At 46.3% G+C, this 22,760-nt stretch overlaps 1 protein-coding gene across 2 annotated transcripts in view; it reads left to right on the plus strand.

Moving 5' to 3' along the window:
- LOC147614617 (protection of telomeres protein 1a-like) overlaps nt 1-22,760 on the plus strand; it is a 73,560-nt gene that overhangs the window by 17,327 nt on the left and 33,473 nt on the right. For both annotated transcript variants that reach the window (XR_015262932.1, XM_086779892.1), the window contains exons 2-3: nt 5,028-5,164; nt 18,667-18,862. Coding sequence is in view for 1 of the 2 variants with exons in the window: in XM_086779892.1 (XP_086636018.1) it covers nt 5,028-5,164; nt 18,667-18,862 (333 nt within the window). In the remaining variant the exon portion in view is untranslated. The remainder of the gene's footprint in view (nt 1-5,027; nt 5,165-18,666; nt 18,863-22,760) is intronic.

Consider the following 22,760-nt stretch of genomic DNA (forward strand, 5'->3'; position numbering starts at 1 on the left):
CAATCCTGCATATCTATCTCTGACCCCCTGGTGGACTCAATGCCCCTCGCTCGTAAGGTCAGACCCATCTATCAATACAGCTGGAACCAAACAGTGCTAGTCTTTGATAGCACCAGTGAGAGCGTTATACCACAAGAGGAGACAGAGGAGAGAGTCGGCCGAGACAGATACAGAGGAGGTATATGATGGGTAGAAGCTGATGGAGAGGCCCCTAGTGGCGATGATCTCACGCATGATTAGGAGTAAGCCATCAATGCCACATGAGATTGTGAAGGTAGAGATGGGGGATGCACCGATAGTGACTGAGGCTCTATTCCAGACAGTGACGTACTAGCACAGGCTATGGGAGCTTCCACTTGATAGATACCCCCGACTAGCCCTGGAGTCCTCGAGACAGTTGAGGGAGATACAGAGTGCTGGTATGCACAGGTAGGCACTTGGTTTGGCATGCACGGTATGCAGATGGAGGCACTCCCCCCGTTCCAGTACAGCATAGAGACCCCATCATTTGCTCTCAGCTGCACAGAGTGGAACAAGGTTATCAGGAAGGATATTGTCAGATTGGATACTCAGAGGACATGGAGCTCACCTAGTCATCCACTGGGGACGAAGATGGCCTTCTACAGAGATCACCTCCTATGCCTGACAGAGGATGGGTTCATCATCTGCCCTCGCTACATGGACACACATTATGTGAGATGTGCGATCGGCCAAATCCGCACCTCGTCGCACTAGTTGAGAGTGGAGACTGCGAGGTATGGGCCTGAGTGGCCGCACCAGAGGACAGGATATGCCAGCTCTGTCACACAGAGCCCGAGACAGAGGATCATTACATATGCCGATGCCCTGTATAGTATGAGATTCGGGGGAGGTTCCACTGCCTCTTCCGAGCTGGGTTCGGACCACTTTCTAGGATCATGGACTTCCATGGACTTCCCGGATCAGAGATGCTTGTGACTTTTTTTCTAGAGCTCCATAGACACAGGGAGTCCTTAGCGAGATCCAGATTAGTTGTACTTGCTCGAGGACCAGCACAGAGAGCTCTCACCGACTTCTTCCATACCAGCACTCCGAGGACTGATCCACCCATCATACCCAGACCACAGGCTAGTGCAGGAGCTCAACCGAGAGGTGTGACACTCGACAAAGCCACTGAGTTATGCACAGCTCGACGCCCTAGACCCCATGGCCCTTGTCCACGGCCACGCCACCATAGGAGGATCCGGGCCATCATCTCCCATCATCGCAGGACCTTCTCGTGCCAGCTCAGTTTTACCACCTTGAGCAGCATGTCACAACGGCCCATGAGGGATGTATTAGGGTGATATGAGAGCTCTCTGCTCATGTACCTAGATCAGATTTTATAGTTCTAGATTTTTGTTATCTTTCTTTATTACTATTTTGTACCCGGGATGATGTACCTCATGGATATGATGTAACCTTTTGGTCTCATAGGTCATTTTGGCCTTTTGAAGACGTTAATACAACTTTCTTTCTTTCTTTCTTTCTCTCATACCGGACATACAGTCTTTTACAGTCTCATGTCACCCCATCGCTGTAGCTGCCGGTCATGCATACCTTTCCTTCAGCATTGCATGCCGCTTTGATGTAACACGCGGAAGCTCTGGGAGTCTTCTTTCAGCCCTAAACACTCTTGGAAACCTTCTGATGCAAAAACGCACCATCTGATGCAAAAACGCAAGTAGAGAGAGAGTAGAGAGAGAGAGTGAGAAGTGCTGGAAATTCAGTATATACTATGGTACAAAAAGGTACATATCTGCAGCCCTTGGCTGCCTTCTTGAAAAGGTGGTAAAACACCCAAAATTCTGCCCTAGATTAGGACCCTACTGACTCAAACCCCTAGTGGGCTGAATGACCACAACATAGAGCAAGGGGGGCTATTTATAGCCCTTGGACTACATGGGGAACTGGCCGACTGCTGGTCGGCCAGTTACAAGTTCATAAAAATCCATTTAATGCAGCCGACTAGATGTTCTTGATGCGCCTGCTGCCCACACTTTGCTGACGTCAGCCGGCAGCTCTTCTGGCAGCCAGCATCCTCTTTCTTGCAGCCGACAGCCCTCTGATCCATGCTTTGCTCCAAGTCTTGCTCCATGTCCATCTTCTACTGGTTCATGGTCTTTATCTGTTTACCTCTTCTGGATCTAGCCAAGAGATTGTCCATAGCATCTATGATGCACATGACATTTGATCTGATGGCACCACCGAGCGGCCCCAAAGACACCCTTGATAGGGGCTGATACCACTTCACCAGAGAGATGGCATCCGGCTACGCCAATCACTTGTACAGTGCTCTACAGGACATGGACCCACATGTACCGCTGGAGGACTTCATGACACAATTCGCCTCGACACTCCACACGTCAGTTGCCATGTACTTCCCTCACACTCGGCCATTCGTCACACCTCCGAGCAAGAATGTCCCACAGAAAGGCTGTTACGATGATGAATGTTGGGAAACTTGTGCCTGCCTCATCCGAGAGGAAGCACAAGGGATCTGTAGACATTGCCAGGTGCACGTGATCTTTTGCCGCCTCGTGTGTGGAGGAAGAAGCGAGCCTACTTGGCGGCGAAGTTGTACCATCTTTTCTTGGGACAGGACAGCAAGGAGGCGTGGCGAGTTTTCCATACACCTATTACATCACCGGAGACATGGCATTCTTATGCTACCTCGCTCTACTAGATCTCCGGACAGCCACCTCTCCGCCGACCACCAGAGAGCCGACTCACCTCCTCCACCTTCTCCGTCAGCATGATCCGCGACGCCATCGACAGGTTGCAGAATGGCCGAGCCCATGATCATGATGGATTAGTGGGAGAGCACCTTTCGCATGCGAGGGATGTGCTCGTGCCACTCTTAGCCCACCTGTTCGATCGGGCCCTTTGCGAAGGTTTCCTTTCCCTGCCAGTTGGTCAGCGAATACTATAGTACCGATCTTGAAAGCAGGTGATCCTACGGTTCCGAGTAACTATAGGACCATCATGGTTGGTCATGTGCTAGCCAAGCTCTACGGATTAGTACTAGAGAATGAGTTGAGCAAATGGGCAGAGACACATCAGCATCGGGCACATGGACATGCGGGGTTCAGGAGGGGTTCTTCCATACCAGAACTCCGAGGGCTGATTCATCCATCATACTCATACCACAGGCTAGTGCAGGAGCTAGGTTGAGAGGTGTGGCACTCAACAAAGCCACTGAGTTATGTAGAGCTCGTCGCCCCAGACCCCATGGCCCTCGCCCACGGCCATGCCACCACAGGAGGATCCGGGCCATCATCTCCCATCATCACAGACCTTCTCGCGCTAGCTCAATTTTACCACCTTGAGCACCATGTCACAGCGGCCCATGAGGGATGTATTAGGGTGATATGAGAGTTCTCTGCTCATGTACCTAGATCAAATTTTAAAGTTCTAGATTTTTGTTATCTTTCTTTATTACTATTTTGTACCCAGGATGATGTACCTCATGGATATGATGTTACCTTTTGGTCTCATAGGTCATTTTGGCCTTTTGAAGCCGTTAATACAACTTACTTTCTTTCTTTCTTTCTTTCTTTCCCCCCCTTCCAATACAGCATAGAGGCTCCGTCATTTGCTCTTAGCCGCACAGAGCCGAACAAGGTTATCAGGAAGGACATTGTTAGATTGGATACTCAGATGACATGGAGTTCTCCTAGTCGTCCACTGGGGACAAAGATGGCCTTCTATAGAGATCACCTCCTATGCCTGACAGAGGATGGGTTCATCATCCATCCACGCTACATGGACATACACCTATCCTTTGGGGTGAGATGTGCGATCGGCCAGATCCACACCTCGTCCCACTAGCTGAGAGTGGAGACTACCAGATATGGGCCTGGGGCGGCCGCACCAAAGGACAGGATATGCCAGCTCTGTCACACAGAGCCTGAGACAGAGGACCATTACATATGCCGATGCCCCGTGTACTTTGAGATTCGGGGGAGGTTCCACTGCCTCGTCCAAGCTGGGTTCGGACCACTTTCCAGGATCATGAACTTCCCGGATTAGAGATGCCTGGGACTTTTCCTTCTAGAGCTCCGTAGACACAGGGAGTCCTTAGTGAGATCCAGATCAGCTGTACTTGCTTGAGGACCAGCACAGAGAGCTCTCATTGACTTCTTCCATACCAGCACTCCGAGGGCCGATCCACCCATCATACCCAGACCACAAGCTAGTGTAGGAGCTCGGCCGAGAGGTGTGACACTCGACAGAGCCACTGAGTTATGCAGAGCTCGATGCCCCCGACCCCATGGCCCTCGCCCACGGCCATGCCACCACAAGAAGATCCGGGCCATCATCTCCCATCATCACAGGACCTTCTCGCGCTAGCTCAGTTTTACCACCTTGAGCACCATGTCACAGTGGCTCACGAGGGATGTATTAGGGTGATATGAGAGCTCTCTGCTCATGTACCTAGATCAGATTTTAAAGTTCTAGTTTTGTTATCTTTCTTTATTACTATTTTGTACCCAGGACTATGTACCTCATGGATATGATGTAACCTTTTGGTCTCATAGGTCATTTTGGCCTTTTGAAGACGTTAATACAACTTTCTTTCTTTCTTTCTTTCTCTCAGTTTTCCCAAAAGGCTTGTAGAAGATGTGCATTCACACATAGCTTCTTTTGTCCCGTTTTAGAATAAGGCTCCTGAAGGGTTTTTTCACATGCATCAACCTAAATCATTGGATGCATATGTCATGCCAGCTACCAAATAGGGTAAGGATTAGGGTTAGGTTTAGGCTACTAATTAGGGTTAGAGTTAAAGTTTTGTAATGAATCAGCAAACATAAATTCCATAATATTTTTAATAATAGAGCATTCAAATGTTCTTCTGTTACAATCTTTTTCATTGTAGTTTTTGAAAGCTTAGGCAAATCCAGTAAAGGCTATTAAATAATTTTACCATTGTCTGTATCATTGTGTTGGTGGCATGAATGTTTTATATGGAGCAACCATTTAATTCTTATTAATGTGACTATTGACAGATATAATATGCACCATGACAGTGGAGGACATGTCTTTAAACAGCCCTGGTTTGCGGGTTCTTGTCTTTTCTTCTACGATAGAGAGTCTTCCGCAAGTGAAGTCTATAGGGGATGTGATCCGGTTTCATCGAGTGACTGTAAGTTCTTCAAACTTTTACACATAAGAGCTTTGTTTCATGGTTGGATGTAGTGTTAGCATGGCTCTCTGGGTTTTTGGATGCTTCATTTGCACTTACTTGGAGTGTGAATTTATGGGCATGTTAGGACTGCACTTGGTATGCATTGGTGTGCTTGATGTACGGTTTTGAATGTGAAGAAAAGTAGACGTGACAGAGTTTACTAAAAAAAAAATCATTGTAAAGGATGTCACATAGATCACATCAACATATCCAGGCATGTAATGTGGCACAATTCATGTATTGCATCCAAGATATTGAAGCTGCTTCATCTAGTGATCCTGAAGACACGTGGGTAAGGCATAGTAACATGAACGGCCGTTTCCTGGCCTAGAGTGTTGCAGAAACTCCGTTTTTGAGGAGGAGCCGTTTTGGCTTCCATTTCTCCGTTTTCTAATCTGAATTGAGAATTTTCTCATGATTTTCCTGTGGTAAGTTTTGACTATCTCCAATTTCTTTTCTCTCTCTTAGATTATGCTCTATCCCAAGTTTCTTCTCTATTTCTCTCAAGTTTTTTTAACCATTTCTATTTACATGTATTATTTAGTGTTAAAAACATACTGTTTCCGTTTCCTAGTTTCAAGCCATTTCTGTTGCGGAGATGTCATCCATTTCCGTTGTTGTTTCCCTTGCATGCAACTATGGGTAAGGCCTTGTTACAGGAGGTTGAAGCCACTTGGTGAGCAGCTTCTTGAGGTGAAGCACATGTCTATTTGCAGATGCATTCCTTTTTGAGGTTTCCATCCTTATCCGTATCATTGTGAAGCGTGAGCATGGAGTAAAACAGCTAGTATAAGAGGTGATGATTCTCGTAAAGGGGTGAGATGGTTGTTTCTAGATCAGTCGCACCTATACCCTTGACCAGGTGCCTTCACCCATGCACAGAAAGGTGCAGAAGGGGCCATTGCAAGGTCCTTCAGCTGTCTGGGTGTACAACTTGTCCACCTAGGGCAATCTTGTTCTGTGTCCTCTCTGCTGACAGACCAGGACATTGCCTAGGGAGACCTGCCACCTCAATGCTCTAGCAGTAATTGGTGGCACCATTTGGTCTCTGAAGCATGGCATGGTCCCATATATGAAGAGGATCCAAAGTAAGCACCCTGATGCCAAGCACCTGGTTATTATCTGTTGTAATTTCCCTTGTGGCTGATTGAGGTGCGTCTAGAAGGCATGCTATCTCTATCATCACTCCTCTAAGGGTGAAAAGAATAGGAAAGAAGTATATCAGTAACCCTAGGAAGTGGAGGTTGTTTCGGAAGACTTTTTTAAAGGGGTGGAAAAGTTGAAATCATGATGGTATAGAAAAAAGTCTCTCTACATGATAGCACCTGTGGTAGAATCTAGAGAGTCAAAGTCACTCTAGAAGATATTTCTACCCAAGAGTTGCACATCTCTGAAGTGCAGGTCAGTGTCTTAGGAAAAAAATGGCAAGCTGCCCATTTCTGACCTCATTGCCAAAAGGGGATTTTGCAAATTAGGAATTTCATCGTGATGGAGGCGGCAACTTGATTGCATTTGTTGGCCCTCTTCTTGTGCCATGTAAACAATGAGAGTCTTAGTGTGATTCCAATGGTGGAAGCCAAGTTGGGACAAGTAGAGATGCCAATGATCACAAGTAGAGATGCCAATGATCACAAGATGCTTTGCTTGGATGCTTCCCCCCCCCCCCCCCCCCCTCCAGGCGAGTGTTTTTTTAAATGCGCATGTGATGTTGATCATGCCTATGTGTACGAGGGAAGATGCACATGTGTGTGTATGCTGCTGGTTTTGACTGCACATAGTACTAAAGGTATGCTGACCGTATAGAGAGGACTTGTATGCTAGTCGTTCACAGAGAACCCTAACTGAGAAGGCCGTACAAACAGCACAGGTCAGCCTTGATGCACGGGCATCAGCAGCAGGGTACACAGCGCTGAACAGCTGCACAACTGTACACAGGAGTCCTACTAGGCTGATGTGGCATACACGTACACAGGCAGGCAGAACAGCAGGGTTTGCAAGCCTAGATCTGTACAGGTGCAGCCAGTATAGGTGCAGCCAGTAGGGCATCGGGAGGAAAGCATGCACAGGTAAGAAAAGAGCATGAAAGACGGTTTTTTCGGAAAGAAAACTCGTGCAAGGGGAAAAAATGTCAAAAGCAACCTGTCTGTCAAAGTTTCTCTCTCTTAAAAAAAAAATGTGGGTGGACTTTGAGTTGCCTAGGTGAAAAAAGCACGAGTGTTATTCTTAACACTAGTAGAAAAGCCTCCCTATACATGAAACCCAACACTTTTCTTTTCTGCACTAAAGCTCTTGACACTTGTGGAGAACGTGAAGAGAGGAGCGTTGTCATGTCAGATGCACCCATGCACTGAGGTGCTATGTGACACATTGGCTCATCATCAGTGCTACATTTGTACATCATTAGAACCTTTTTAGAATTTATTTGTCGTATGGTGGGACCCCATTGTGAGCCCTAGTCCAGGACATGTTAGGTGCGAGCTACGTAGGTTTTTCCAAGCCTGAGGTGCCAGTGTATGTTGCAAGCCCTAGATGCCAGTGCATCTAGGTCATCCTAACATATAGATGCATTTAGCAAGCTTATAATATATGGGCATAGGCTAGCCTCATGGCCAGCCTAAGGGATTTGCACATGGACAGCCCATGGGCCACCAAGGGGGCCAACTAAGGGGCACCAAGTGTTTCTGAATTGTAAGGAAGTTCCCCAAAGCACTAAACAAATACTAGGGGGCCCTTAAGTCGGTAGTTGGAACCCAATCTAGTGTTGACTCTCTATCTCTACAGCTCTATCGGCTATATCAAAGATTAAAGTGGGTTGCTTCATGCTCACTAACATAAAGGTATAAAGAAGGCCTTGCTGCATGTTACATGATCATACCGGCTGCATGCTACATTGGTATCAGAGCTTCTGGTTGTGACCCAGCTTGGCCACCTAAAGTGAGAGCATTCTGTGGATGGTAAAACTGAGGTCGTGAAAAAGCACCCAGTCGTCCACCATGAAGAAGAAAGAAGTTCCAAAGAAGAGATCACCTGCAGCATGTCCTGAGCATATAAAAACAGGCCGACAACATATGTACCAGCCGACTTGAGGTGGAAAGGCATATATAAGAAGCACTTCAGTCCCTTGCATAAATCATCTCATTCTCACATAATTCAGCAGTGAAACACAGCCTTTATCATGTGTGCTTGAGTCTCTTGACTTGTGCATACATCTTCAGCAATAGCACCTTCATGTGCTTCAGTCCAAAGCAGTAGAAGAAGTGATCTTTAGCATTCAGCCAACAGTCCTGCATCCCCTAAGTAGATTTGGGTGTGCATAGTGGTTTCCGATGTGGCTTCTAAGTTGTCTACAGATTGCTTGATGGTTCAGCTGGCTTTTGGCATTCCTCAGTCAACCATCATCAACCAGCGTTTGGTCTACCTCCTTGCATTTGGCATTCCTCAGTCAACCATCATCAGTCAGTGTTTCTGCATTGTAAAGAAGTTCTCCAAAGCGATAATGCGAATACTCCTGCATTGTATCAGGGTAGAGTGACCATTGTTTGTTGCATGTAAAAGTGGGCAAAGTTATGAGAAGAGTGTGAGTTATCCCATATGCAAGGGATTGTAAGTGCCTTGAGCATATGTTAATTCTCTCTTTTATTGGGCATCTAGTTCGTCTACAGGTGTAGTTGAATTTTTGGCGATCTTGCTTGGGAGGGGTAGAGCTTCCATTGCTCCCCCTCTCCAAATCTTGAGCCTAGGTTTGCATGTAGTAGCTTGTTGTCTCTTTGATAGTGTTTGGGTCTCCATCCACTAGTGTTTTCCAGTGTGCTACTCTAGGGCTGGGCTTTACTCTGCTTTTTCTGTTTCTAGGGTTTCGTGTTTAAAGTGGAGGGGCATCTAGCTACCGTGCTCCCAGGTTTCTGCAGAGCTGCGTGCTTTAGGGTTTTGTCATTAGGATGGAGCATTTCTGCCAAGCTGCTTGCTTTAGGGTTTCGTATTCAAAGTGGAGGGGTGCTTGGCTATCGTGCTTTGAGTTCCCCCTCTATTTGTTCGCCTTCGCCACCCTCGACCCCTTCTACTCGTCCCTCTATCATTTCCACTACTCCTCGTCTTCCCTACCTCCAGCCCATTTTCTTGCATATCATTCTTCCCAGTTCCATCATGCACCGTGCCTAGGAGTTCTCATTGTTATAACATCGTGCTCTTGAGCCTGGTGTCGTTCATCAGCTGCAATAATCTCAACCCTTTGGTCTGTTCGGCGCAACATCTCGTTGCTTTCCCAGCGGACCTTCACACTATTGCCCTTCCATGCCTCCACTTGTTGCTTTGCCCAGCTCCATGGTCTGCTTGGCCATATCTTTCCCAAAATACTTTTCCACCAGCCTAAGGACTTGTTCTTCATAAGCCACATCCGATCTGCATGTTCCTTTATCCATGGCTATGGAAGCAATAGTCTATATGCCCTTGCCGTTGTTAGTCCATAAAGAGGAAACTGTGTAATATAACTTGGTCGGCTGTTCTTTAGCCTGTCGTTGCCCAATCCATATATAGGACATATCCCCATGTCTTGCTAGTTGAGCAACAACAAGTCTCCATACAAGGCGGTAAGTGGCTCCCATTGCCACTGTCGTCGTGCTTGTGGAAACAATAATGGTCTGCCTTCAGCCTGTCAGAATATGCAGCGGAAATGATATCCAAACTTGGGTAGACAAGAGCAAGTAGACTGCAGAAAATAATCAGCACAAGAAACACAGAGAGATGTGTGTAAACTCTTCTCTATACACAAGATCCCGAAGATACTGAACGAGAAAGTGGAGGAGGATGGGGGGCAATATATACAAGCCCATGAGGGCAGTCGGCCAGCACTGGAAAGGGCCCACGACTGAGCAAAATCCCACGACTGCTGAATATAGCAGTCGGCCAGCATCAGATGCCCCACGCCTGGACAGAACAAATCGGCCAGCACTCCTACAGCCCACGACTGATACAGATGCAGTCGGCCAGCTTCAGAGTGCTCCTGGCATCAACTGGCAGCCCTCCAGCCACTAGGAAAAAATGGGAAAAATAGGGAAAAAATACGGGGAGTGTGGAAAAGTGATATACGGGCGGGCACACCCACAACAGAGGCCCTGGTGTATACAAATAGACAGGAGATGACTTCTAACACCCCCTCTCAGCTCCTGGCTGTGTAACCAACCCCAGGGAGCTGGAGTGCCGCCTGAGCGTAGCGTGAGGTAGAGACTTCGTGAAGAGGTCCGCCGCATTGTCCTCCGTCGAACAAAAAAGTAGCAAGATGTCACCCGCCAAGATCTTCTCACGAACAAAGTGATACTGTATCTCTATATGCTTGGTCCGGGCATGGAAAACCGGGTTCCGAGCAATAGCTATACAACTCTGGTTATCACACTGGATGACTGTGGGCTCCCTCTGTGGAAACCCCATCTCGCCTAGCAGCCTCCGCAGCCATACAACCTCACAAGCAGCACCACAAGCAGCCCGATACTCTGCCTCTGTCGAAGAAAGGGCAATAGTTGGCTGCTTCTTGCTGCTCCAAGAAACCGCTCCTGAGCCGAGGGTAAAAGTGTATCCTGAAGTAGATCTCCTCGTGTCTGGATCTCCTCCCCAATCTGAGTCACTCCAACCTTGGAGCTTGACTCCATTCCCTCCTGTGTAAAAGAGTCCCAGATCCTTCGTACTCTGCAGATACCGCAAGATCCTCAATCCTGCGTCCCAATGAGTCTTCAATGGCGTCTGCATAAAAGAGCTCAACAGTCCCACGGAGAAGCTCAAGTCCAATCTGGTGTTCAGCAACCAGATCAATGAACCAACCAACTTCCGGTACTGCGAGGCATCAACTGGCTCACAAGGATCTGTAACGGTTAACTTTGTGTTCGGGTCCATCGGCGAAGTAATAGGCTTGCAGTTCTCCATCCCAAAGGCCTCAAGCAACTCATGAACATACCGCTGCTGAGAGACGAAAAACCCCCTCTGGGTCTGCCAGATCTCCAATCCCAAAAAGAAGTGGAGTAAGCCTAAATCGGTCATCTCAAACTCCTTTGACAAGGCAGCCTTCGTCACTCCAATGTGCTCCACATGACCGCCGGTGAGAATGAGATCATCCACATAAAGGATGATGAGTGTGACCATGCCGCGTTCCCGAAAGAGATACAGGTTCGGATCTGCAACCGATCTCTGGAATCCAGTCCGAATAAAGAAGGAATCAATCTTCTGATTCCAAGCCCTCGGAGCTTGCTTAAGACCATACAAGGCCTTGCGTAACCTGTAAACCATCCCTTCCGATCCTGGAACAATAAAGCCTGGAGGCTGCTCAACGTACACCTCCTCCTGCAGGTCACCATTAAGGAACGCCGATTTTACATCCATCTGGTACACGGGCCACCTCTGAGAAGAAGCAAGGGCAAGAACGGTCCGAATCGTGGTCATCCGCGCTGTCGGTGCAAAGGTATCCTCGTAGTCGATGCCTGGCCGCTGAGCATAACCCTTAGCCACGAGCCTGGCTTTGTGTTTGTCCACTGACCCATCAGCCGCGTACTTGGTCTTAAAGACCCATTTGACACCAATGACTGACCGCTTCGACGGCCTCGGTACCAACTCCCAAGTGTTGTTCTTCTCGATGGCGTCAAGTTCCACCTGCATGGCTTCCCTCCAAGGATCCTGTGAAAGGGCTTCCTTTACGGAAGTGGGCTCCTTATCCCGTATGGTATGAGACATAAGAGCATAGTTCACCTGAAGAAGCTCCACCGTATTGCTTTTATCTCGAACTCGATGTGATCTTCGAGGGCCGTCCTCTGTGGTCCACTCGGAGGGTAGCTCCGTGACACCTGACTCCCGAAGGGTGTCCATCAACCACCTAGGTACTCGAACAGATCGTGGAGCCTCCTGTGGTCGCGGGGGCTCAACTCCAGCTGCGGGCTCAACCTCCTGTGATGACTGAGGTGGATCAACTGGAGTGGTAGACTGGGAATCATCATCAGACTCTGGATCTCCAAGAAGTGGTGGCTCCTCGACAGTGGATGCTGGAACATGCTCATCAAAGACCACATCCCGGCTGACAACAATCTTGTTCCTCTGTGGATCATACAACCTGTATCCCTTGGAAAGAGAGTTATACCCCACAAATACCAGCTTGCGGGACTTGGAGTCAAGCTTCCCCCTCTGCTTCTTCGGAATATGTACATACGCGTCACTCCCAAAGACACGGAAGTGCGAGACATCGGGTTTCCTGCCAAAATATGCCTCAAATGGAGTCATATGGGGTACAGAAGTCGTCGGAGAGCAGTTAATGGTATGGACAGCTGTTGCCACAGCCTCACCCCAAAGTGGACGAGGAAGATCACGATGCTCCAGCATAGTCCTCGCCATCTCCACCACAGTCCTGTTCTTACGTTCAACAACTCCATTCTCCGAAGGCGATCCGGTATTGGCCAATTCCCTCTTGATGCCATGATCTGCACAAAACCGAAAGAATACAGTCGAGGAGAATTCCCCTCCTTTGTCAGCCCTGAGAGTCTTGACCTGAAATCCAGACTCTTTCTCCACCATCACGTGCCAATCCTTGAACCGAGCAAAAGCCTGGTCCTTCTATGAAAGAAAGTAGACCCACGTGAATCTGGTACAATCATCAACAAGTAGCATGAAGTAGAGAGATCCTCCCAAGGATGGTATCTGATGTGGTCTACACAAGTCAGTGTGAATCAACTCCAAAGGTTTCGAAGCCCGCTTGGAAGCCTGCTTCGGAAAGGATTCCCTGTGCTGCTTACCACGTATGCAAGAACTGCAGCGTCCTTGCCTACTACCAACATCTGGCAAGCCAACCACCATTTGGTCCCGGAAGGCGCGCCGCAAAGCATCCACATTTAAGTGGCCAAAACGAAAGTGCCACAAGTCTCCGACCTGAGAGCCTGTCAGTGAGGAGAGTGCAGAGAGCTTGTAGATGCCGTTCTCCACATCGCCTTCCCAAACAACTTTGCCTGTCTCACGGTCCCTTAGAGCAACTGAATGCTCCTCAAATTCCACCCGAAAGCCAGTCTTGCATACCTCATGCACTGACAAAAGATGAAAGCCTAGAGCAGGGACATAAAGAACACGGGAATCATGCTTGCCCCCCTTGCCGTCGGGAATGATCTCCATCCGGCCCTCACTATGAATTGGAATAGTGGAGTTATCGCCAATAAAGATACAACCTGACTGCTTTTTCAGATCCAGGAAGAAGTCACGGGATGGAGTCATGTGCCTGGAAGCACCACTGTCGAGAATCCATTCCCGAGTATCCTTTGTGGTGAAGCCAACTGCCTCCTCGCTCGAAGACGATGAATCATCGGAGTCCACCGTCTCCAAGTGCACAAATGCCGGAGTCTTCGCAGCTGAGGTTGAGGACTCAGCACTCTTCCCTGTCCGCTTAGGGCACTTCCTCCAGTAGTGGCCTTTGTCGCCACAATCATTACACGATCTTTCGGCCTTCAGCTTCTCTCGTTCTGGATCAGGCTTCTTCTCGGAAGACTTATCTGGTGAAGCCTTCCCTTTGCCCTTGTTGGTATTACGGCCTTTCGACCGTTGGCCAGTTAAGGCCTCCGAACCTCCGCCGTGAGGAGGGTTCGTGAAACGTTCCTCCTGGTCCAGGACCATTGGCACAAGCTCCTCCCAAGTAATGGTGCTGAGCCTGCCACTAGTGATCAACGAGGAATAGAAAGCAGAATACTGACCAGGCAAGTGGGAAAGTAACGTGATTGCCATATCTTCAGATGATATCTCTTTCCTAGCTTGAAGGACTTCATGCTGAAGGGCCTGCAGCTTGTTAATGTGTTCCCGCATCGTCGAAGACTTTGCAGGGTTCATAACCCGCATCTGCACTTCCAAGGATATCCGCTTCATGGGTGACACCCTGTTGTACAAAGAAGCCAAGTGCTCCCATATGCCTCTCGCCAGCGTCATGTGCTTCACATGGTTGATCACCTGTGGTGTGCAATTGAGGAATATAAACGACCGGACCCTGGCGTTGACACGGTCCCACATTTGTGCCTGTGCCTCGCGGTCCTTCCTCGTTGATAATAACTCCCCTTCCTCAGCTTCCGGCCTTGGCACCCCTTTGATAATAAAATCAGCAAGATCATATGACTCCAGAACTGACTCCATCATGACCTTCCAGATGCCATAATTGGACCCGTCCAACTGCCGATCCACTGGGAACGTGGGGAGAGTCGGAATCTTCACGTGCTTCTCAGCCATCTCGAGTAAATCCGCCATCTCGGAGAGTAACCTGAAAGGGTGGGTAGGTGGAAAAAATCTGAAAATCAGAAAATATGCAAGTGGCTGTCCAGCCCCTTTGCCCGCCTTCCTCTTGCACCTTCACTTCCCGTTCAGCCCGAAACAGTCCACCGATCAGCAACCTGTTGCTCCCCCTCTTGCTCAGAAAAACGCCCAAGATCTCCTAGAGCCTAGGGCTCTGATACCATGTCAGAATATGCAGCGGAAATGATATCCAAACTTGGGTAGACAAGAGCAAGTAGACTGCAGAAAATAATCAGCACAAGAAACACAGAGAGATGTGTGTAAACTCTTCTCTATACACAAGATCCCGAAGATACTGAATGAGAAAGTGGAGGAGGATGGGGGGCAATATATACAAGCCCATGAGGGCAGTCGGCCAGCACTGGAAAGGGCCCACGACTGAGCAAAATCCCACGACTGCTGAATATAGCAGTCGGCCAGCATCAGATGCCCCACGCCTGGACAGAACAAATCGGCCAGCACTCCTACAGCCCACAACTGATACAGATGCAGTCGGCCAGCTTCAGAGTGCTCCTGGCATCAACTGGCAGCCCTCCAGCCACTAGGAAAAAATGGGAAAAATAGGGAAAAAATACGGGGAGTGTGGAAAAGTGATATACGGGCGGGCACACCCACAACAGAGGCCCTGGTGTATACAAATAGACAGGAGATGACTTCTAACACAGCCCGCTGGCTCTCTCACTCTACCTCCCTTCTCTACAGCTGGTGAGGAAACAAGGATGCTGAGTGCTGGAATTGTAGATGGAATTCATAAACAGATCTACACGGGGAAGAAGGTGAAGCTGTCTTTCTTCGGAAGTTAGTCTGTTTCTATTCTAAGCTAACATCGCCATTGATGAATCTCCTCAGAGGACATAGATGAAAGTCCAATATCCAATTGAATGGAATGAAACGATGGATGAGGCTTTTAGAAACCTTAAGCTGAAGGTGAAGGATTCACCTTGCTTAGCCCTACTAGACGAGGGAGAACCATTCATGGTTGAGACTCATGCTATTGATTATGTGATAGGGGAAGCTTTGTTTTACGAGGGTAAACGTGTCGCTTTTGAGAGCAAGAAGTTCGCTGATGCGCAAATGAAATACCCTACTAAGGAGAAAGAGATTTATGCTGTGATTCATGCTTTGAAGGTTTGGAGACATTATTTGTATGGCTTCTGATTTGTAGTTGTAATTGACCATGAATCTTTAAAGTATGTATGTGACCAACTTGAGTTGAGGGGAAGGAAGGCAAGGTTGATTGGACAAGGTCGTGATTATGAAATTAAGTACATGAAACGGGGTCCGAATTAGATTGCCGATGTCTTGAATAGGATTGGTGAGTTGCAATGAGATTGGGGCTGACTTATATGATTCTTTTAGGAGACTATGCAAGATTGATTGATATTTGGGTCGATATTGGTAGCAAGTCTAGGAGGGGAGCTCCATTAATAATAACCATACCTTAGAGAATTTAACTCTTGATAGAGGAGGCGTTAGGCGTTAGTTCCTTATTGAGAATGGATTGCTATTCCAAAATGGAAATTTTTGTGTATTGATGTGTTGGAGTTGAAGAAGAGGATCCTAATTGAATGTCATGATACTCCGTATTGGTCATCCTGGAGTACAATGAACCTATGATATGGTAAAAGACACGTTTTACTAGCTGAAGATGAAGGCGTATGTCTAGAGCTATGTCGTGACGGGTCCACAGAATAAGATTGTGTCACCTCAGGAACTTGTTTATGTTGAGAACTTGTCCTTCGCTCCACATGAGCCAAAGCTCATTGTTTATTTCAGGAAGAGGAAGCTTATATATATGATTCCTGAATACAAAGGGCTGAGGAGTATAGGGATCTTGGAAAGGGTTTGGTCGTGACAAGCCCTTCACACAAGAAGCTCGATATCTACCCTAGACTTGTATAAGAACTTCTCGTTTCCTAGATATTTATCTAGAAGCTTAGATATTTTTTAACATGAATCTAGAAACTTCCTAAGATATACATTGACCTTCACCAAACCAATGCAATATGTGTATTCAAATCAAAGGTCTGATACATTTACGTTAAAAGTATTGGCTGATTAAAGTGGGATTGCATTTGACGGAGGTCTGACTGAATTTTGAGTGGCGGTATTTTACTAGGTAAACATTGATTTTTAACAGGGTGGTGGGGCTGGAAAGGGGTCGCTGAATCAAGAACCATGATATTGAGTAAAGATTCAAAATTAATTACTGTATGGAGAGCTGCAAACTTAATGCGCGAGTTTATAGATATTGTGTTCCCAAACACCTTAAGAATGCCAGTTGCTTCAAGAAAACTATGGAAGGATTTAAAAAAAAAACCACCACACAAGATATCAAACAACATGATACGGCAGCTGAAATTCTCAAGAAATTCAAAACAGGCTGAAATCTGGGGCTGGTTATTGCAACAATTGACAAAAGCTCTTAAGACTCAAGAGGTGCATATACATGGTAATAACCAGGGCAAGGTGCTCTTGGTTGCTTCCATGGTTGTAGCACTGCTCTTGGGTAGCACCAATCGACAGAAGCTCTTAAGAGGTGCATATACATGGTAATCAGGGCAAGGTGCTCATGGTTGCTTCCATGGTTGTAGCACTGCTCTTGGATATCATTCTCACCTTTGCAAGGGTATACTATTGTCCAAGTAGAGTATCAAATCAGTTAAGTGTATACTAGGTGAGTGAGTTTCTATGGAGTTGGTATGGACTATGATATAATATTGGTCATAGAATGGTAAGTTGCTAAGGTAATATCCAAGTGCTTCCAGGGTCTTAGGTGCCCATTTAGCTAGGACTCGAACAGAGGTATGCTGAAAATTTGCCAATTATGGTGGAATACTTTAAAAGCAAGGGGATGAGATGAAATGCTACTGTCACTAGGTCCTCTAGACTAATACTGAAATCAGCACTCTCACAAGTCTCTTTTGAACATGTAAATTGTAAGATCTCTCTTTGAGCTATAATAAGCAGCGAATGGTGGAGCATAGGTAGAGAAGCAAGGTGCCCAGACTAAACTAGTTTTTTGAAAATGGGCTGAAATTGGGTTTTTTAATTCTTGTTCCTGAATGGAGTGAGGAGATCTCCAACTTCCTTGGCTTACAAATTTCTTGATGATAGACCTATCTTTGAACTGTAATAAGCAGTGAATGGTTGAGTATAGGTAGCAAAGCAAGGTGCTTATACTAAACTAGTTTTTAAAAAATGGGCTGAAAATTGGGTTTTTATTGCAAGAAGACTAAATTACCAAAAAAGCTCTTAAAATTGACAGGCAGGCACACACATGTGTACATATGCACACACAGCATGCACACACACATGATGAGACCTCTCCATGCAGCTGATGACGAAGCTTAGGTGGAGAAACAAGCTGCCCAAAGTGTGCAGGCAGGCACATACATGTGTACATATGCACACACGCATGCGCGCACACATGATGAGACCTCTCCATGCAGCTGATGATGAAGCTTAGGTGAAGAAACAAGCTGCCCAAAGTGTGATAAAATTTGTTCATGAAAAAGAAGCTGAAAATCAAGATAATTGTAGTTCATTAGTTGGAATAAGCTCCTGTGGATACATCTACAGGGTAAGGGCTTTGTTTCGAGCTATAGAGCATAGTAAAATGTGAAGAAGCATTTCCTTAATTGGTGAAATCATTTTTTTAAACGAAAAAGTGTTTGTACTTCAGTATGTTTGGTATGCCTTTGGCTTCACGGTTCTCTCAAGTTCATGTATTATTTAGCATACTAGCAGGAAATCTCATTCTCACAGGAGATAACTGAGACACTTCTAGTCAGCAAGAGTGGGGAGGGCTTCGATCCAAAGCTCTGTTTTCATGTCAAAATCCAGACCTTGAATAGTGGTTAGTACCTGCTCATTATATAAAGGCCTTGTGGGCTCTAGAGAGTTTTCTCCACTAATGTTGGTCATGCCTTTCTCTCTTGGCAATCAAACTAAACTTGTGGGTTCAAGGATTTACATACAGTTCCCCTGAAAAGAGGATACCTCATTTTCTTGGGGTGGGGTCCGGGGATCTCCCCCATTGAACCCCCCTGCCTTTACAATGTGAGGGATGTGTTTAAAGGCCCTTTTTACACTTGTTTCTGCAAGTTTCTGATTAGACCATGTAGTTTTGGCAGTGGCAATGCTGACTTTAACATATTACAATGCAGATCAAAGTTCATAATGGGGTGGCACAAGCACTTGTCCGAATGAAACATGGAGCATCTTTTCTTATCTTTGATGGCGTGGATGGGGTTGGACATACTCCCTATCACGTATCATCAAGAAACTACACAATGCAGGATTATGATCGTCAAATACTTGATTTGATTCGTTCATGGACCAGAAGTCAGCCTGTAAATATAGGTATGTGACATACCGTACTATCATGAAATAATAAAAATGATCATTGAAAGTGTTTTTGTATGAGGTCTCTGGAACAAATATATGTGATTAGAATCATGTATGCCCCACAGTGCATTTGCTTTTCACAGTAGGAGCAATGATAGAGGCTCAGGATGATGGTTTGTGTATGAAAATCTTGATGGTAAGCTGACTCATTTACACCTACATTTGGGTGTAGTTGATGTCTCTCTCCGCCCCAGATAATAGTCGACATTGCCTCCATGTATGCTGTCATAGAGTAGTAGGATGACATAGTGTTAGGTTTAGGGTTATCAATGAAGCACACGAGGCACAATCGACTTGCAGAGAACACACGTGGGGGGGAAAGGTGTATGTGTCCCGGTGTCCCTAGCTCACATGGTCACTATTATAAATATCACAGGTTGTTCGTCATCAAAATTAATCTCCATAGGAAATGGTACGGGATGCCCTCCCTCCATCAGAACGCAAGGAAGTCCTTTTTGCATGTGGAGGTTGTGTTGGCTTTGGTGATCTCCTTGGTGCACGATGAAGAAGAGGTCCTCCATCCGACGTGGTGGTTCCCTGAATACCGTATTACGGCTCACTATGACCTTCTCTACGTGAGGGTCATAGTTTCGACTCCATGGTGTAACCCAAGAAGATGTATTTGTGGATTTTGGCATCTGATTTGGTTCTCTGAGCATCTGGAACATGTACATAACATGCATACCCAAAAACTTTCAAGTGTGCGCTGAATGTTTCTTACCCAGGTAGGTCTGTAAGGGAGTCCTCCCTTTGATGGCCTTTGTTGCACTCTTGTTAAGAATGTACATAACCGCGTTAATTGCCTATGCCCAAAAGGATTTAGGAAGATTTCTGCCCAAACTCCTTGCCATCTCCACTAGTGTGATTATTGTGCTTTGTAACACCATGTTGTTGCTTAGTGATATTGGTAGTGAGCTCCGCTTTATGCCTCTTTTCTTGCAAAACCATCATCAAACATGAATTCTCCTCCTCAGTCTGTTATAAAATGATTCAATTTGGTTCCTATTTGAGTTTCAACCAATGCTAGCAATGCTTAAACTTTCCAAAAGCTTGAGACTTTTTCTAAAGAAAATACACCCAAATCTTCCTACCGTAATCATCAACCAATGTGAAAAATAGGAAGAATCTCCAAGTGCAAGAGCACTCTCACCTGCGGGAGATCCTCCGGAGTGGCAATGCAAACTCTGATGGACGGGATGCCTGCTAGCTTGGCCGCCACTGAAGCGGTTGTGTGCGGGGACTTCATAACATGTCCTATTGACTGTACAATCGATCGAATCAGAGGGTGATACTTCTTTCAGAGTAGCCAAACCCAAGAAAATGAATGTTGGTGATTTTTTCTGGCTCGTCGATAAGGGCTTCCTAGATCAAATCCCGAATATGTCCGCCCGCAGGATTGCTCCCTACGATCTTGCAAATCAAAGAGGAGGCCGCAAGGGAGGTAACTGTGGAAGCTAATAGTTGGAGGTCTGCCTTTGACGTTGGTCTCGGTCAGGGATGATGGAGGGGCTGCGATGGAGTCCTCTTGGAAGGTGAAGACCAAAGGCGCCTACTCTTGCCGATGAAGAACTACCTGAAAATGAAGCACCAAAGTTGAGGGAAAAGGGGGCGATTGAAGAGGGAGGGATGGTGAGAAGAAAAGCATGAAAGAGGCACTGGGGAACCCTAATAGGAAAAGGAGGGTACTCTCGGCTGAGCCCTTTTCTGATGGTGGTTCTTGCTTCGCTACAGCAAGATAGTCGGGTGTGATTAAACCATAAACCTTTGGGATTGCAACAAAAATAGAAAAGAAAACGATAAAACCATAAACACCATGTGGCATTTTCATGTACAAGATACTTGCAAATTCATCACCATGTGGGCACAACACACTTGGGGTGGATTTCTGGTTTTGAGAAAATAAAAACCCCCTCTACTTCCTCTTCATCGGCAACAACCAGCCCAGTGCTCTCGGTTCCAGTTGATAGCATCCTCCCCAACTTACAACCTACCCTTTCCAATTTAGAGTATGCATTTGTCTCACCCACGTGTTGATGGTTCTTAATAGGGTCCAAAGGCATCAACAACAACCACAACCCCCGGAGCCTCAACTTTTAGAGTCTTGTTCTCAGCCTACTACTATGGAGGACCAAACCCACTAGCCTGGCAATCTGGCTCTAGCCGACTGGCAACAGGCTTTGCAGCAGCAGTTCCAGTAGCAACTTCAAGAATCCATGGCCACACTGGCTGCTCGGATCCAGCAATTGCAGACGGTTGCCATTCTCATACCAGTTTTATACTAGTGGTCGACACTACAGCATGAGTACCAGACAATGAAGACAACATTCCCCCTGAGGTGGAAGGTGACGATCTTAAGACTCTTTATTGTCCTTTGTAAGCTAGTAAAACAAAGAAATTGGAAATTAAACCCCCTGAGTCCTATGGAGGACAAGGCAATAAGCTTACACTTGAACAATGGCTTTAGAAGCTTCGCTTGTATTTTTTTTAATTTTTTAGAAAGAGACTTCTATTAAGTATGAAAAAGACATACAACAATCACAGCTATAAGCCAAGAAAGAATAGAATCACCCCAATATGTAAGGTGATTTCAACCATTGAGGAGCATCATGATGCCATGAAAGACCCATGATACTAGAGGAAAAGAAGATGCCATGGTCCCACTCCCGCATAAATATCACGCGCTTTGCCTACGCAGAATGAGAGGGCCCCTAAATACGAGTCCAAGTAGCCGTAAGAGTATGGATGATATCACCCCATATAGTACTAATGCACTGAGACCCAAAAATCTGGACACCCTCAATAGCCTCTGTGCATGTAGCTCTCCAGATCTGCCATGCTGTAATACTGGCAACAATTTCCCAATTGGTGTCAATCCTGTGTCTGGGGGGTGTATAATCAGAGTGAGGGACATCCTACAATAAATCATGCTGGGCAATACCTCTACGAATGATGATAGCACGTTGGAAAAACAATTATGATGTGGGAAAAATTTAAGCAAGTCATCTGTAAGCAGTTCATTCCTACCAATGTGGATTTTCAAGCCCGAACTCGTATACGCCACTCGGACCAAAGTGGTTTTGTGGCTTCTTATCTCACAGTTCACTAATCTCATACTGGAGATTGATTCTTTGTCCCTAGTGGACAAGCTTCATGTCTTCATTGAAGGTTTAAATCCCACACTTCGTACCGATGTGCAAAAGTATAGACTCGTCGACCTTGCGACTGCCATTCATTATGCAGAGCGTGTTATGGATTTGAATCCAAATTCTCAAATATCGGCCTTTCGAGGTCGTTATGGCAACGGTTCATGTATGGCTCGTGAAGGTTATGAACAATCCTCATCAGGCAACTTTCAATTCTGACTTAACTTCCCTTGACAACATTCGCAACAATCACGCCAATAGGAAGGGTCATCTTCTTATCATTCAGAGCGTAAGCAGTTCTTTCAACCACGTGCAATGTGCATCTGATCATGGATGGGACTTTTGACGTGACCAGCCTCACAATCCTCATGCTACAATAACATCGCCTTATGGTGACTCAAAACCATAATGTGGAACCTTCAACTTCAGAAGGCTGCTCTGATAATTCAAAAGGAAAACATGCAATCGGTCATGCACTTCATGTTAGTACTAGCTTGGCTTCAATCATTTGTTCAGAGACTTCACACACTAACATGGATCATATTTGTCGAACTAAAGTTGACTCTCCTAACCTTGACACATCTATGAAAAACTTTATTGAGTCACTTGGTGACAACATCGAGACTCTTGCATGACTTCAGAAGAATAGGAGGAGGATGTTGAAAAGTCCTTGGATTCTTTATCTCAACATGATGAGTCACCAATGGTGG

Source organism: Cibotium barometz, chromosome 41 (assembly GCF_041138505.1).
Source record: "Cibotium barometz isolate CiBa-2024 chromosome 41, ASM4113850v1, whole genome shotgun sequence".
Classification (NCBI taxonomy): domain Eukaryota; kingdom Viridiplantae; phylum Streptophyta; class Polypodiopsida; order Cyatheales; family Cibotiaceae; genus Cibotium; species Cibotium barometz.